Source organism: Anguilla anguilla, chromosome 14 (genome assembly GCF_013347855.1).
Source record: "Anguilla anguilla isolate fAngAng1 chromosome 14, fAngAng1.pri, whole genome shotgun sequence".
In the NCBI taxonomy this organism is placed as follows: Eukaryota; Metazoa; Chordata; class Actinopteri; order Anguilliformes; family Anguillidae; genus Anguilla; species Anguilla anguilla.
In genome coordinates, this window is record NC_049214.1 from 11,198,318 (window position 1) to 11,211,003 (window position 12,686).

The 12,686-nt window shown below is 39.8% G+C and overlaps 1 protein-coding gene across 2 annotated transcripts; it reads right to left on the bottom strand.

Annotated features, from left to right (window-relative positions):
* Window positions 1-903: 903 nt before the first annotated feature.
* cops4 (COP9 constitutive photomorphogenic homolog subunit 4 (Arabidopsis)) lies at window positions 904-11,585 on the bottom strand. Of its 2 annotated transcripts, XM_035391864.1 has the most exons (11): window positions 11,395-11,468; window positions 10,473-10,552; window positions 10,214-10,365; window positions 9,688-9,791; window positions 9,098-9,251; window positions 7,710-7,860; window positions 6,135-6,305; window positions 5,709-5,824; window positions 4,522-4,566; window positions 2,288-2,372; window positions 904-1,884 (listed from the first exon to the last, which is right to left on the bottom strand). In XM_035391864.1, the coding sequence occupies exons 1-11, from the start codon at window positions 11,466-11,468 to the stop codon at window positions 1,751-1,753; spliced, it is 1,266 nt and encodes a 421-aa protein (XP_035247755.1). In that variant the 3' UTR covers window positions 904-1,750. The 2 variants fall into 2 exon arrangements, with proteins under 2 accessions (XP_035247755.1, XP_035247756.1); XM_035391865.1 differs by lacking the exon at window positions 4,522-4,566 and having other exon boundaries at window positions 1,682-1,884; window positions 11,395-11,585.
* Window positions 11,586-12,686: the final 1,101 nt, after the last annotated feature.

A 12,686-nucleotide genomic window follows, 5' to 3' on the forward strand; every position in this document is an offset into this window, starting at 1 on the left:
ATGTTCCGTAATTTACATAGCGATTATACACTCACGGTGACCAAGCGGAATCGATAACGTTTCAGAAAATATATAACTTTAAAAGATTTAATTCAATCTTCTAATGGGACTTTTGCTGTTTATTGAGGGTGTGACAGAGAATTTAGGTGCCGCGGACTATAATCAAATGTTTTTTTGTGAGCAAGTACCATTCAAAGTACTTTTTTATAGGTTAGTGCTGTCCGATTGTGCTAGCTACTCACATTAACCGTGTACGGCGATCAATAAAGGCTAACAGCATAGTACCACTTAATTATTGTCACTTCTATCACCACTGTAATGAACTAAAAAAAGGCGACAAACGACCTTTTCTGTGAGAAATGCATTGTCGAGCTCACGCACATACACTGCTGGTGACATTCTAAAGCTCAGTTTTGCTCTCCCTAGTATCATGGCGAAAAAAACACATTTCTAGACAGACAAGGAGAACTTCATACTATCACAACTAAATATTAAATATCCTAAAATACATGGATGGAAGAAAAACTCGGAATGGAGAACTATTCAAAAAAGTTGTGACAAAATTGGAGGAAGCAGGATTTATAAGAAGCCTTCGTCAGACACACCTCGGTCAATAAATCGATTCTTTCCGAGTCATGCATATTGGGACAACAACAATAATCCAATTAAATCTCATCTTTGGCCAAACTGAGCTATTAATATACGTAAATCGATTTCAACTGTGCATGTAAACACACTGACTGTGGCTGGGGAGCAGTGCTGATCACACGCCATCACACTTGCCTAATTTGAGAAATGCACCCACCTATTCAAATCAATCCTTGTCCCCAGAATTGCTTTCTTCCAGCTTTATGGCGATGAAACCATTAGGCTTTCCCCCTGACAAAGGAGCGTCTGCACAAACTCATTCAACTTCAGTTTTATTCATCTCAGTACAGGAGCCATACATAAACATCTCTTTAACAGGATACCATGGGAAAGCGCGGCACGAAAACAGATTATTCTAGAATCAAAAAAAAGTGGGTACACATTATGTCTGTAAGAGGAAGTAAAACTGTTCTGCTTTAGATAGACCAGTAACCCTGGGGTCATGAGCTCCAAGCACACAAACTTAGTCCTGGAACATAAAGTCCTGGATTCAACACATCTGAGGACCGCATTAGGCCATTCAACCAAACAAATCAGCTCGACTAGTCATCAAATGAGGGTGTTATTGGTATTGATAAGCAGGAAGCTGAAAGAGATCTGACAGGACAGCAACACTCCAGGTGCAGAGTAGCATACCTCTGAATTAGACACCCCTGCCTCCGCTACACATCGCTACCAGAACAACCGATGACTTCCTGAACATCAAACTGGAATATGGCGCTGTGTTGCTCACAAACACAGACAATGCCCAGCATTATGCCCACTTGGAATCACTGACAAACGGGCACAAGCAGGGGAGAAAAAAAAAAACTGTCAAAATGTTAGGCCCTCCTTGAGGACGGCAGCAGAAGAAAAGCTTAGCTTTAAGAAAACTTTAAATTCATCCTCTTGGAGCTGCCACCAACCCTACAGTGGGCCTCAGCTGCTACATCCAAATTGGGGGGGAGAGGGGTTTGAAAGGCCCCCCTTTGCTTTGGGCGGTGTGTGCCGATTTTCCAGTGACCTTTGACCTTGATGTGGGGCGGAGCAGGGCAGGACGTTTAAAAGCTGTGATCAGAAAGATGGGTTAGGGGGGAGTGTTCAAGGGAGCGAGGCAGCCAGGCTACTGGGACATCTGGGCCTCCATAGCCTGCGCCGTCCACTCGGGCGCCGCCTGGCTGATCTTCTCTAGAAGGTTGTTGACCTGGAAACACAGCGACTGGATCTGCTTGTCCCAGGTGGGCAGGGGCTCACGCGCTGATGGTGTAAAAGAGACACAAATGGGAAATCACAGGGCTCACTGAGGTACACAACAGGGATAGATTAGGTGCAAGAGAACACAATTCAGCATTTGAATATTTCAAATTTATATTCAAAAGGTGAATATGCCCTGTGCACTTTAAAAAATCAGTTAAATCCCCTTATTTTTTACGTTTTACTAGAATATGCACAAAGAAAAGTGTCAAAGACAGTAATCTGTATTAGGCTAAATCTTTCCCTCAGCTTTTCTTTGGTAACAAAACCTGAAGGATGCATACTGGATATGAGGGAATAACAACAGGGGGAAAAAAGTTTTTAAACCTCATTATTTGAGTTATTTGAGCTAATAAAGACAAAAACAACAGATCTCCCCCGTCCCCGCTACTATTGTCCCACTCACTTTCAAAGTGAACGATGCCGTCAATCTGATCGATGAAGCCGTTCATTCGGCCTTCTGTAATCATCTGCGAGGCGATCTTTTCTGCCTGTCCATAGCGAAAAGACACGCTTGTTGACATTTTACAGCATTCCCCATCAGACAGATGCTTTCATTTCATAAACACCAGAACAAACGGGGAGCAGAAACAGCACTCCCAATGCAAGTTTTACCACATTCAGTTTGGAGTACTGAATGTACGCCCACTGAATGTTCCACTCAGTGCGCTGAACTGGATGTAGTAAAACCAGGAAAAGCTGAAAACACTACATCAGTGGTGCCCAATCATGTACCATGAAGGGGCAAGAGTATACAGGTTTGCATTCCATCCAGTAACTATACCTGCTGATTTCACTAATAAGGTCCTACTGGTTGAAGGTGTGTTAATTAGTGAAATCAGCAGGTGTAGTGATTGGTTGGAATGAAAACCTGCATACTCTAGGCCCTTCCTGGCACATGATTGGGCACCACTACACTACATGCATTGGAAGCTCCAATTCCACCTCTGCAATAAGGTACATCATTTATCAAAACATGTGGCATGTTCCAAATACCCAAATACAGCATGTGAAATGATTTGAAGTACTCAATCACTGATGAAATGTTAAGAGGTTAGTCTACATACAGTACAGTGCAAAATGCCGCAAACTTCTTTAAACAAGAATGCAGTGTGCATGGCATGGGTTATCTGTACTTGCAAATGCATTTAATTTCAATCAAACCCAAACCAGCTGTTAAATATAGCTCACTCCCGTTATAATTTGGGTGTATATAAATTAGTCCAACTGAAAACATAAGCTTGAGCCCACTCAATTATAACTGCAGTTTTGTCCTCACATCTGACAGTATGTTCTGACTGATATAGTGTCCCATGATGCAGTATTGTTGCGTCACACAAAATCCTAGAGCATCCTCCTCAACCACTAAATTCAGCAGGAAGCACAATTGCAAAGGTAAAATGCTTTTAAAAACATTATAATCAGTTCCTTTCCTAAAGTCTCCAGTGCACTGGCAGTTTGATGAAGTGGTTTGTTATCAGGACTTGCACAGAGAAAGATGCAGGTCTAAGCTCACAAATGAGGCACTGCTCATGAAACTTGAGAAAGAATTACATCAGCAAATTTCAAGCCACATAGAAATTGGATCATTTCCAGAATGTGAGCTGTGCAAGTCACCCTAGATAAGGATTTGGCTTCTAAAATTTCAATGAAATTGGAAGAGAGTTTTTTATTGTGCAGAAAAGCAAAGAAGACAAAAGTAGTACATTTGTGCACACTCTACTGGAATGATCTTTGCAGGGTTCTCCTCAAGATTTGTTTTGACATGAGTCTGTCATGACATCAAATGATACTACAACTGATGCTATCAGTTTTACGGAAGTTAAGGGAGACTGCAAAGTGGTGTTGCAAATTCATAAGGTGGTGGTGCACCACTGTTACATAGTTTGAGGAGAACGCTGCATTGGAATGATGTAGCAGCAAGTGCTATTTGTGGAATGTATCTGTGATGTCACTACTGCTAATATGTTGCAAAATGAATGAACAGATTTAGGCAGCCGCTGGCCATTCTTTCTAAGATAGAGTCAAAACTGTGGCCATGACTGGTCTTTCCTCAACAGCCTAGATTCTGGATAGTCACACAATTTCCAGTTGAAGAGGTACTCTTTCCTTACTTACCCATGAGTATTTTTATTCTGAACAATGAAAAACTTTTGATCCCTTTGTAACAAGGTCTACCTGGCCACATTAGGTGTTATCAATATAAATTAAAAAATGTATTAAAAAAAGGAAAAGTACAATTTTAACAAAAGCTTACAACTAAACCCACCTGTCCAAAAGGTTCAGGATAGCCAATAATAAACAGCATCAGGTACTTTTCTATGTAATGTGCAAATTAAGTCTGAAACTACAACAATCATAAGTGACCTAATTACTCTGCTTGTATAGTAAACTCTGGGTAAATGGTGATGAGGATGAACAGTTAATTTGTGACTAGTTTTCCATTCTATTTTTATGGTTCAGTAAAGGCCCTTGATATTTTCTAAATAATATAGCTATTATAAGGGGAGTGCACATTCCATTTTTAAGGTCTCTTGTCTTCAATTAAGACACTGAGAGAACAGAATGTTCAATTTGGATTTTTCTCTATGTTTTGGTTCACACTTCATTTATTAGTAAAGTAGTGTATTTGTTCCCTACCAAGTTGCATCTGTAACCAGGGGCATCCTCATCAGGACATTCGCCCTGCACAACGACACACATGTTTAAATACAAGCCATTGGGCAACGGTGAGACTGCTACTCACACTGACAATTTCATAAGAACAAAATTGCTGTAAGGATTCCCCTCTCTCTTTGGGACATTGCCTCCCTAAAACACAACTCCATGGACTGATGCATTTATTTCCAGCGTACATGTTTCATATAGCTTAGCACACTGTCTGAGCCCTCCGATTTCTTATTTATAGTTTATATTTCTACCTCTTTAAGAAATATTTTATTTAGCCAAGTAAAAATGGTAATTGACGTAAGCTTGCTTGCCAGTGTTTGCCTCCATAAAATATACAATCTGTGTTTCAGGACTAAACAAGTGAAAACAGAGCCAGAGCACATGATTTTACACATATTTTTGTATTCAAAGTCATATTTTGAATACTTACATTCAAAATATTATTTTAAAAATTAAATGTGCTTAAAACTACTGAAAAATGTAACTTGGAAGATTTTTAAACCATCATAATAAGGGCTACAATATGAGACATAAATTAACAATAATTCATCTATGCCAATTATTTACAACGATCATTTGACATTGTGCAACATAGTATTATTTACCTCAAGTATAATGAGACTAATTATTTGCATTATTATCAGATCCATATTATAATGCACAACACCATTTTTGTTTAACAAAATGAGCTCATAAGACGCACTAGTACTGTACACATGTACGCATAGCACATGTATCAAAAAAAAGCTTTGCGATATTGTGGTCATATGGTATGACCTTGAAATAATCTGGACTGTTTAAAGCTGTGTTTCTTGTCCCGTAATATTACACATAATTGACTAAACTCCACATAAAACTGATCATTTAGAACGAATATACCACTAAAAGTTAGCACAGTTTCGGTCAAATATAATGAATATACCCTTATTGCTACGAAAAATTGTTCCCATTACTTTAAAATAAAACATTATTTTAAAAATCTCACTAACTAATTTAATTTAAAGGCACAAATTCCAGAATTAAATTGGAATTAAAATTCTGGTCCCCATTTCTAGCTGAAAAGAAAGTCTTGCAGAAGTCTCCGATTTCAGATTAAATTTCACAATAATATGTAAAAGAACTCAGCCTGTACTACAGATATCCTACTAAAAGCTTACCTTTGCAGGAGGAATTTCCAACAGAGCACCAAGCTCTTCAAAAGTGATGTTATTGTAGAGTTTGCTAGCAGATAAAAGATTGTGCTCGATGACTGCTCTGTCCAAAATACTTGAGCCTGCAGAAGCGATATTGAGATGGAAATACAAAAGGATAGATACAGAGATCACCACTGCTGCTTCCATACAAGATTTCCATTGTAAGATATCCATTTGAGCAGACAAGCCATCCTCCCAGACAGGGCAATATTAGAAATGCACGACCTTCAGTTTTAAGCACACAAAACTGTCAATTATATCCACTCATGGTTTCTGACACAAATGTCGAATTGTGAAAAACTAAACATGTACTGGCGTTGGATGTGACTGGCACAAAATAAAGTAGGGGCACTGACAGCGACAGCACAGGAGGGGGAAGGGGACACTGACCATCGGCCGTGGTTGCCTTCTGGTGGGGCATCAGCATGGCAGCAAACTCTTGCAGCTGGTTCCCCCGGATGATCCGGTCCAGGTACATCTTCTCTAGGATGCCGTAGGCAGCCAGCTGCTGGCAGCGCTCATCCTTAAACAGGGTGGCTAGCATGCGGGAGCGCTGCTGGCCTGGGACACACATACAGACGTGTTATTATGCATAGCTCTCTCATTTATACTCCTATAGACTTACTGCGTCCACGTATTGACCAAATCAATGACTGGATGTGCCAAAATTTCCTCCAACAAAACAAAGAAAAAACTGAGGTCATTGTCTTTGGTGCTAAACAAACAAAGGCTGAAAGTTGTGGCTCATCTCGATTGCCTTTCTTTAAAGTTCAAAAATCAAGTCAGAAATCTTGGTGTTATTATTGATTCAGATCTAAATTTTAACAGCCGCATCAAGTCAGTAACAAAATCGGCCTATTATCATCTTAAAAACACAGCAAGAATTAGAGGATGCATGTCCAAAAAAGACCTCGTTTTTGACACTTTTATTTCCAGTAGGTTAGACTACTGTAATAGTCTTTTCTCAGGCCTTCCCAAAAAAGCACTTAGGCAGAAACAGCTCATTCAGAATGCTGCTGCTAGAGTTCTAACAAAAACTAAGAAAGCAGAACATATTACACCAGTTCTCAGGTCTCTGCATTGGCTACCAGTATGTCACAGAATCGACATCAAAATATTGTTACATGTCTATAAATCACTTAATGGTTTAGGGCCAAAATACATGTCTGACTTGCTTCCATCCTATGAACACACTAGACTTATTTGGTCATCAGGGACCGGGCTGCTAACTGTTCCTAGGATTAAAACAAAACATGGTGAAGCTGCATTCAGTTACTATGCTACACATAGCTGGAATAATCTTCCAGAAGATCTTAGATCTGCCCCAACTCTAGTTACTTTTAAAAACAGGCTAAAGACTTTTATGTTCACCTTTGCCTTTTACTGCTGCTAATAATTGCACTTGACTTTAAAATGCGATTTTTATTCTTTTTTATGTCTTTTATACTTTTACTTACTTTTTTATGCTCTTTCCTTTTTATCTATTTTATGTAAAGCACTTTGAATTGCCTCTGTGTATGAAATGTGCTATACAAATAAACTTGCCTTGCCTTGCCTTATGCACACGTGCGCACTTCCTTCTGTCTGTTTCCAAGCCCACACTCAAGCCAGGAATAACATGCACATTCTACATCACTTTTCAGTGATTCCAACTACTGCAAATTTGGGCTACTTAGATGAAACAAAGAAGGGGGTGGTGTTACTGAGATGTTACTTTCCAAATATTTATGACTAACACTCACAAATTACTTTTGGAGGTAGCCTTAGAGAGACTATTAGATATTCTGTAATTCTTCTTGAAATAAAAGTAAATTAAATTAAAATAATGAATTAGAAAAAAAAGACTCATTCACTATATAAGAAAACTGGAGCTTGGACCACATTGCATGACTTTGTGGGAACAGCAGGATGCTTGTCCAGTTTCCTTGATGGATCTAACGGCAGCAGAGAAGCCTGTAGGGGTACCTGCAGAGGCCAGGATGGTGCAGTGAAGGGCATGTTTCAGGGCCTCCAGCCGCTCGCTCTCATGCACAATGGACTTGTAGGACAGCTCGTTGTACCTCTGCGCAGCCTCGATAAACTTCCTCCTGTAGTCCAGGACTCTGGCGTAACATACCTGTAAAGGACCACAAGAGCATGAGGTTCCAACTACCATTGCAACTATTGTGTCAGCTGAACTTGAAATCCACAAAAACCTGGAATTTTGGCATCCCAAAGTATAGCAGTTTTTGTCCTTATCACTAGCCCACCAGCTGTTGTCAAAATACTAAGATTTTCTCAGTTGCCATTATTTGTTGGGCACCTATAGATTCATAAGTTCACTTTGTACTACTTAACTATTTTTTCAATGTGAAAAAAAATGAATTGCAGGGTTTCCATTTCCATAACAGCATCAACAAACTACCTTCCATTTTTCTACCATGTGATGTGTACTGTAAAGCGATGCAAATTTACAATAACTCGTTTGATCTTTTAACTTTGATGTTAACGAATGAATAATCAATAAAATAAAAAATGTGACTGATGCAACAGGCAATGCTTTTCCAAGCTCAAGGCTATGTGAACGGGTTTCTTTTCGCCCACATTCAAAACAAATGAGATCAAAATGTCTACCACAATGTGAAAGTACAGAATAATATTCGTTCAGATGGCTGTTAAATTCCAACGAATTGGCAATGTAATCACCTGGGCTCTGGAGAATGTAATGTTTGTTCCTTCTGCCTGCTACACTTAAACTGTCTGTTAAAACGGTAGCCTACAGATGAAGCCCAACTACATAGTCTTCATATGTGTAATAATAAATGAAAGATGCTTTGTCGCAGTTACCAAACTTCATACTTGAGTGCTGTCATTGACAATAAGCTGTGTTTTGAGCCCAATACTGATGCTGTATGTAAAAAGGTCCAGCAGTGCTTTTTCTTTCTCAGAAAGATGAATTCTTTCAGGGTGCGCAATGTCCTAATGACTTTATTTCATCAGTGTTCTATTGAAAGTGTTCTTGCCTATTGTATTGTAGCTTGGTTTGGTGGCCTTACTCTGGCAAATAAAAACAGTCAAACCTGATCAAGGTGGCCAGCAGGTTATTGGGGTGCAGCAAGCCCAGCTTCGGGACTTGTACAGGAAGCGGGTAATCAAAAAGGCAGAGAATTTAAAAACCTTCACACCTGGGGGTACTGCAGCCAGCCCCTCACATGAACCAATCCATTGACTATACTCTATATAAAACCAGAGAGCAATTGAGAGCACAAGTTAGCTCCACCCATTCTGAGTCTCACGAAGCCTCACTCTCCCATCGTTAATGACACCAATACATACTACATGTGAACTGCCACAGTATGAAAACTCCCAGGCACCTTATAGTGAATCTGCAGCTGTTCATTGGTGGATTCGTTCTGGAGTAGGGAAGCTCGGTTAATGTAGGCCTCTGCTTGGACTGGGTCATCATCCTCAAGGTAGAGACGGGCTATTTTCAGATATGTGTCCAATTTGTAGTCTACATTGTACTGCCTGGTCAAAAATAGGGAAAAATACATTCACCAGCTGATAATTATTCACAGAAGTGACACTGAAGCTATCTCAGTCACTGATCTGGCTGCCAGCTATGTTACTGATTAAATGTCACCATTAGAGGCTAAACATTTTAGCTTGACAGAGTTTCTAACCCAAGATGCCTGGGTTCAAATGCACAGTGGGAGACTGCTACAGCACTCCAGAGTGAGGATGATTTCACTGGAAGTGGTTATCAAAAAACACATTCAAATGATGTTCAAACTGCCACAGAGAGCCACTGGGAAAGGAAACGTAAGCATTCTGAAAATTCCCACACTCTCTTAAAGATGCACCCATGCACTACATAATAGGCAGTGACACAGAATAATACAGGTGTCCGTATGATTTTGATCCAAATTATGTTGATTTAATTGTACTAACTGGGACAACTTACTTTTGTCCTGTTTCCAGCGGAATCCCCACAAGGACCTGAGCAGCATTTCTCCAGTCCTCTTCCTTTTCATAAATGGTTGCTAGATGCTGTCTTATTGAAGCCACCTGAGAGATCAAAGGACCAGTTATCAGGATATTTGGTGCACAGCATTTTTTTTAAAACCACAGCATTAAATTCAGGCATTAGTAGATGCTCTTATCCAGAGCGACTTAATACACTGGCTCATATAGCTTTCCTTTTTACACACAGCTGAATAGATACTGAAGCATTCTGGGGTAAAGTACCTCACTCAAGTGTTCAAGGACTGCTCCCTAACTGGGAATTGAAAAAGCAATTCCTGACGTACAGACTATTTGTCCTAACTATTGCACTACAGAGTCAACGTAAACAGTAAATTACTATGTATCGTGATTCTGTACAACGCAACACAGACAAGCTGACAGAGCCGATTATAAAAAATGCAGGATGTTAGCTGACTGAGAAATCTACGCTTATAATAAAGGCTTAAATGGCAAAGGTCACTGACTTGTTCTTCGAAAGAGATGACCCTGGGTTGAATCTTCTCCAGGGTGAAGTGATAGACTGCCTTGGCTGTGCTGTCAGGGAGATTCGGTAGGTGGGTGCAGAAGTCGGTCAGTAGCTGTCTAGAGATGACTAAACTGACGTTCTCGTTGACCACTGCAAGACAGAGAGAATAGATGAGCTGAACAGACAGTGTCAGACTACGGGCCGCTACAGTCAGCATGGAAGGCCACTACATATTCAGTCAGACAACTCTTACTTACTGGCTTCAACAAATGCCTTTAGTGCCTCCAGTTGTTCAGCATCTGTGAATTGAATTGCTTTTTCCAGGATTTGTCGATATCTGAAAATGACATTTTGGGTTTAGCTCAGAAAAAGAAGTAAAAAAGGCACCAGATGCTATCACAACCAGACAACGTTTGATAACTTAGCTAACCTGATTGTCTAAGCAGGTAGTCTAACGTTGGTATAGGTAACAAGCCAACTAGCTACTTTACTTTATTATACGTTGGTCAGGGTTAGCTACACGGTTGAGCCATCCATAGCCTAGGTCCTACGTGAAGAGAAAATTCTTATTAACGCAACCTATTCAGTAGCCTAAATGCGAAAAGAAAGTCATCGTAGTAGTGGCGAGGTAGTAATGCCTGGCTAACTGTTTGCTGCAACAGTGCGATAGCTAGCTAGCTAGCTAATATAGCTGCCTACTCATTTAAGAGGTTTATCCAGGAAGACGTAGCGATGTCAGCTAACGTTAACAAGCAAGCTAACGTTAGCCGTCTAACGCTACTTAAACACTGATAACGTTAGATTCCATTAGACTGACGTTACTTGGCCCCCATTACTTGCTAGCTTTTTAGCTACGACAATGATTTGGCACTGACGATTAGAAAAATGAATAAACATCAAGACGTGACAGCTTTATATTGGTTTATTAAATTATATGGACCCGTTAGTTTTTATTGCATGAATCCAACAAGAATACAGCCAGCTAAGTAAAAGGCAGAACACGCGCTGATGTGTGGCCGTTAGCTTGTCTGCTTAGTGAGCAGCTAGCCGGCTTATGATACGGCCGAGGTGTCAGCCATTCGAGCGGTATGCTCAAACCTGTAAAAAAAAGACTGATACGCAATTTTCATTTTATTTCCCGCAAATATTATTTTAGATTCACGTTTGACTCATACTTACTTCCCGGCGAGATCTTTGTGAGATCCACTGGAATTCATAAGCTGTGCAAGCTCCTGCCTGACTCCGGTCGCCATTTTCTCCACCGAAATGTCAACAACGAGTGCTAGAACCGTCAAGAGGGCACATCCTTTCGGGGAGTAGCTATCGATACAACGCCTTGGTCCTCCAAGCAAAAATTACTAAATCTGATATCGTTTTAGATTGGTAGGCTAACTATTGCTTATAATTAACACAGAGTACAGAAAATAATTTGTTAGAGGTTGTAAATGAAGAGACAAACTAGTCTTAACTACCTGGCTTGTAAAACTAAATATATTTTGAAGTTTCAGACACTTATCGTAGTAACGCGCCCTCTCCTTGCCACTGAGGGAATATGCAATCGTGGATCTATGTAGTGCTGATGTCCTGTGTCACTCTCCCCATATACATATGTCTGGCTCCCCCTGTACTGGTCGCTCCTAAATTGTATGCAGTGAAATCTACCGCATTTTGATTACGGGTAACTTTGGGGAGCAACGGAAGGAGTGGATAACAGATCATTATACCACAAGCTGTAGGCTACCATCCTTTGATCGAGGAAAACATTCCAACAAAATGTGTCACCGTTTTAACCATTTGTGTTCTCTTTACTTATTTGCACCTGTGAAACAGTTAACCTGGGTCAAATGTATCCTGGACATTACTGGGATCTTAAAGCAATACAGAAATAAAATTTATGCAAAATCATAGCTATCTCTATCTCAATTCCAAGCAATATAATCAATATGCCATTTACCTTTGCTGGATCACATTTAACAATGAAAGTGCCATTTATGTGATAAAGTTGTGATTTAGATATTTAAGAAATACACCATAATGAAGGCCGGTAGGCATAAATAATGTTTATCTGCAAAAACTAAAATGAAACAAGGTTTCATGCAGTAGATTATTGATATTTGTTTGAACTGACATTCTCAGTTATTTTGACACAAATTTACTCTGGTTTAGTCATTGGTAATGAAATACAACTCTCAAAAGTGTCATTCCACTTGAAATAAAAGTTTAAAACGGGTCAACCCAAAGGTTAAGCAATTTAATGCTATAATGCATTTTATTTATTGATATATGTCACAGGTATCAAAAAAGCCTCCAGACCAAATAGTTGGTGGCTTGGAACTATTATCCAAAGTATTAGGCTACATCAACGCACAAGAAATGTGCTAAATATTTGCTACATGAATGATAATAAGTATGCCAAGCCTGAGTTCGGTCAAATAGGCATATGGAAATGTAAGCAAAAAGAATGTTTTGCA

What these genes read in the sequence shown, in the direction of transcription:
- cops4 (XM_035391864.1), bottom strand. Translation starts at nt 11,468, where the DNA reads ATGGCGACCGGAGTCAGGCAGGAGCTTGCACAGCTTATGAATTCCAGT. An exon ending in TGGAAATTCCTCCTGCAAAG is followed by an intron (nt 4,567 to 5,708) that starts GTAAGCTTTTAG and finishes GTCGTTGTGCAG; the next exon opens with GGCGAATGTCCTGATGAGGA. An exon ending in CGGCATCGTTCACTTTGAAA is followed by an intron (nt 1,885 to 2,287) that starts GTGAGTGGGACA and finishes TTACACCATCAG; the next exon opens with CGCGTGAGCCCCTGCCCACC.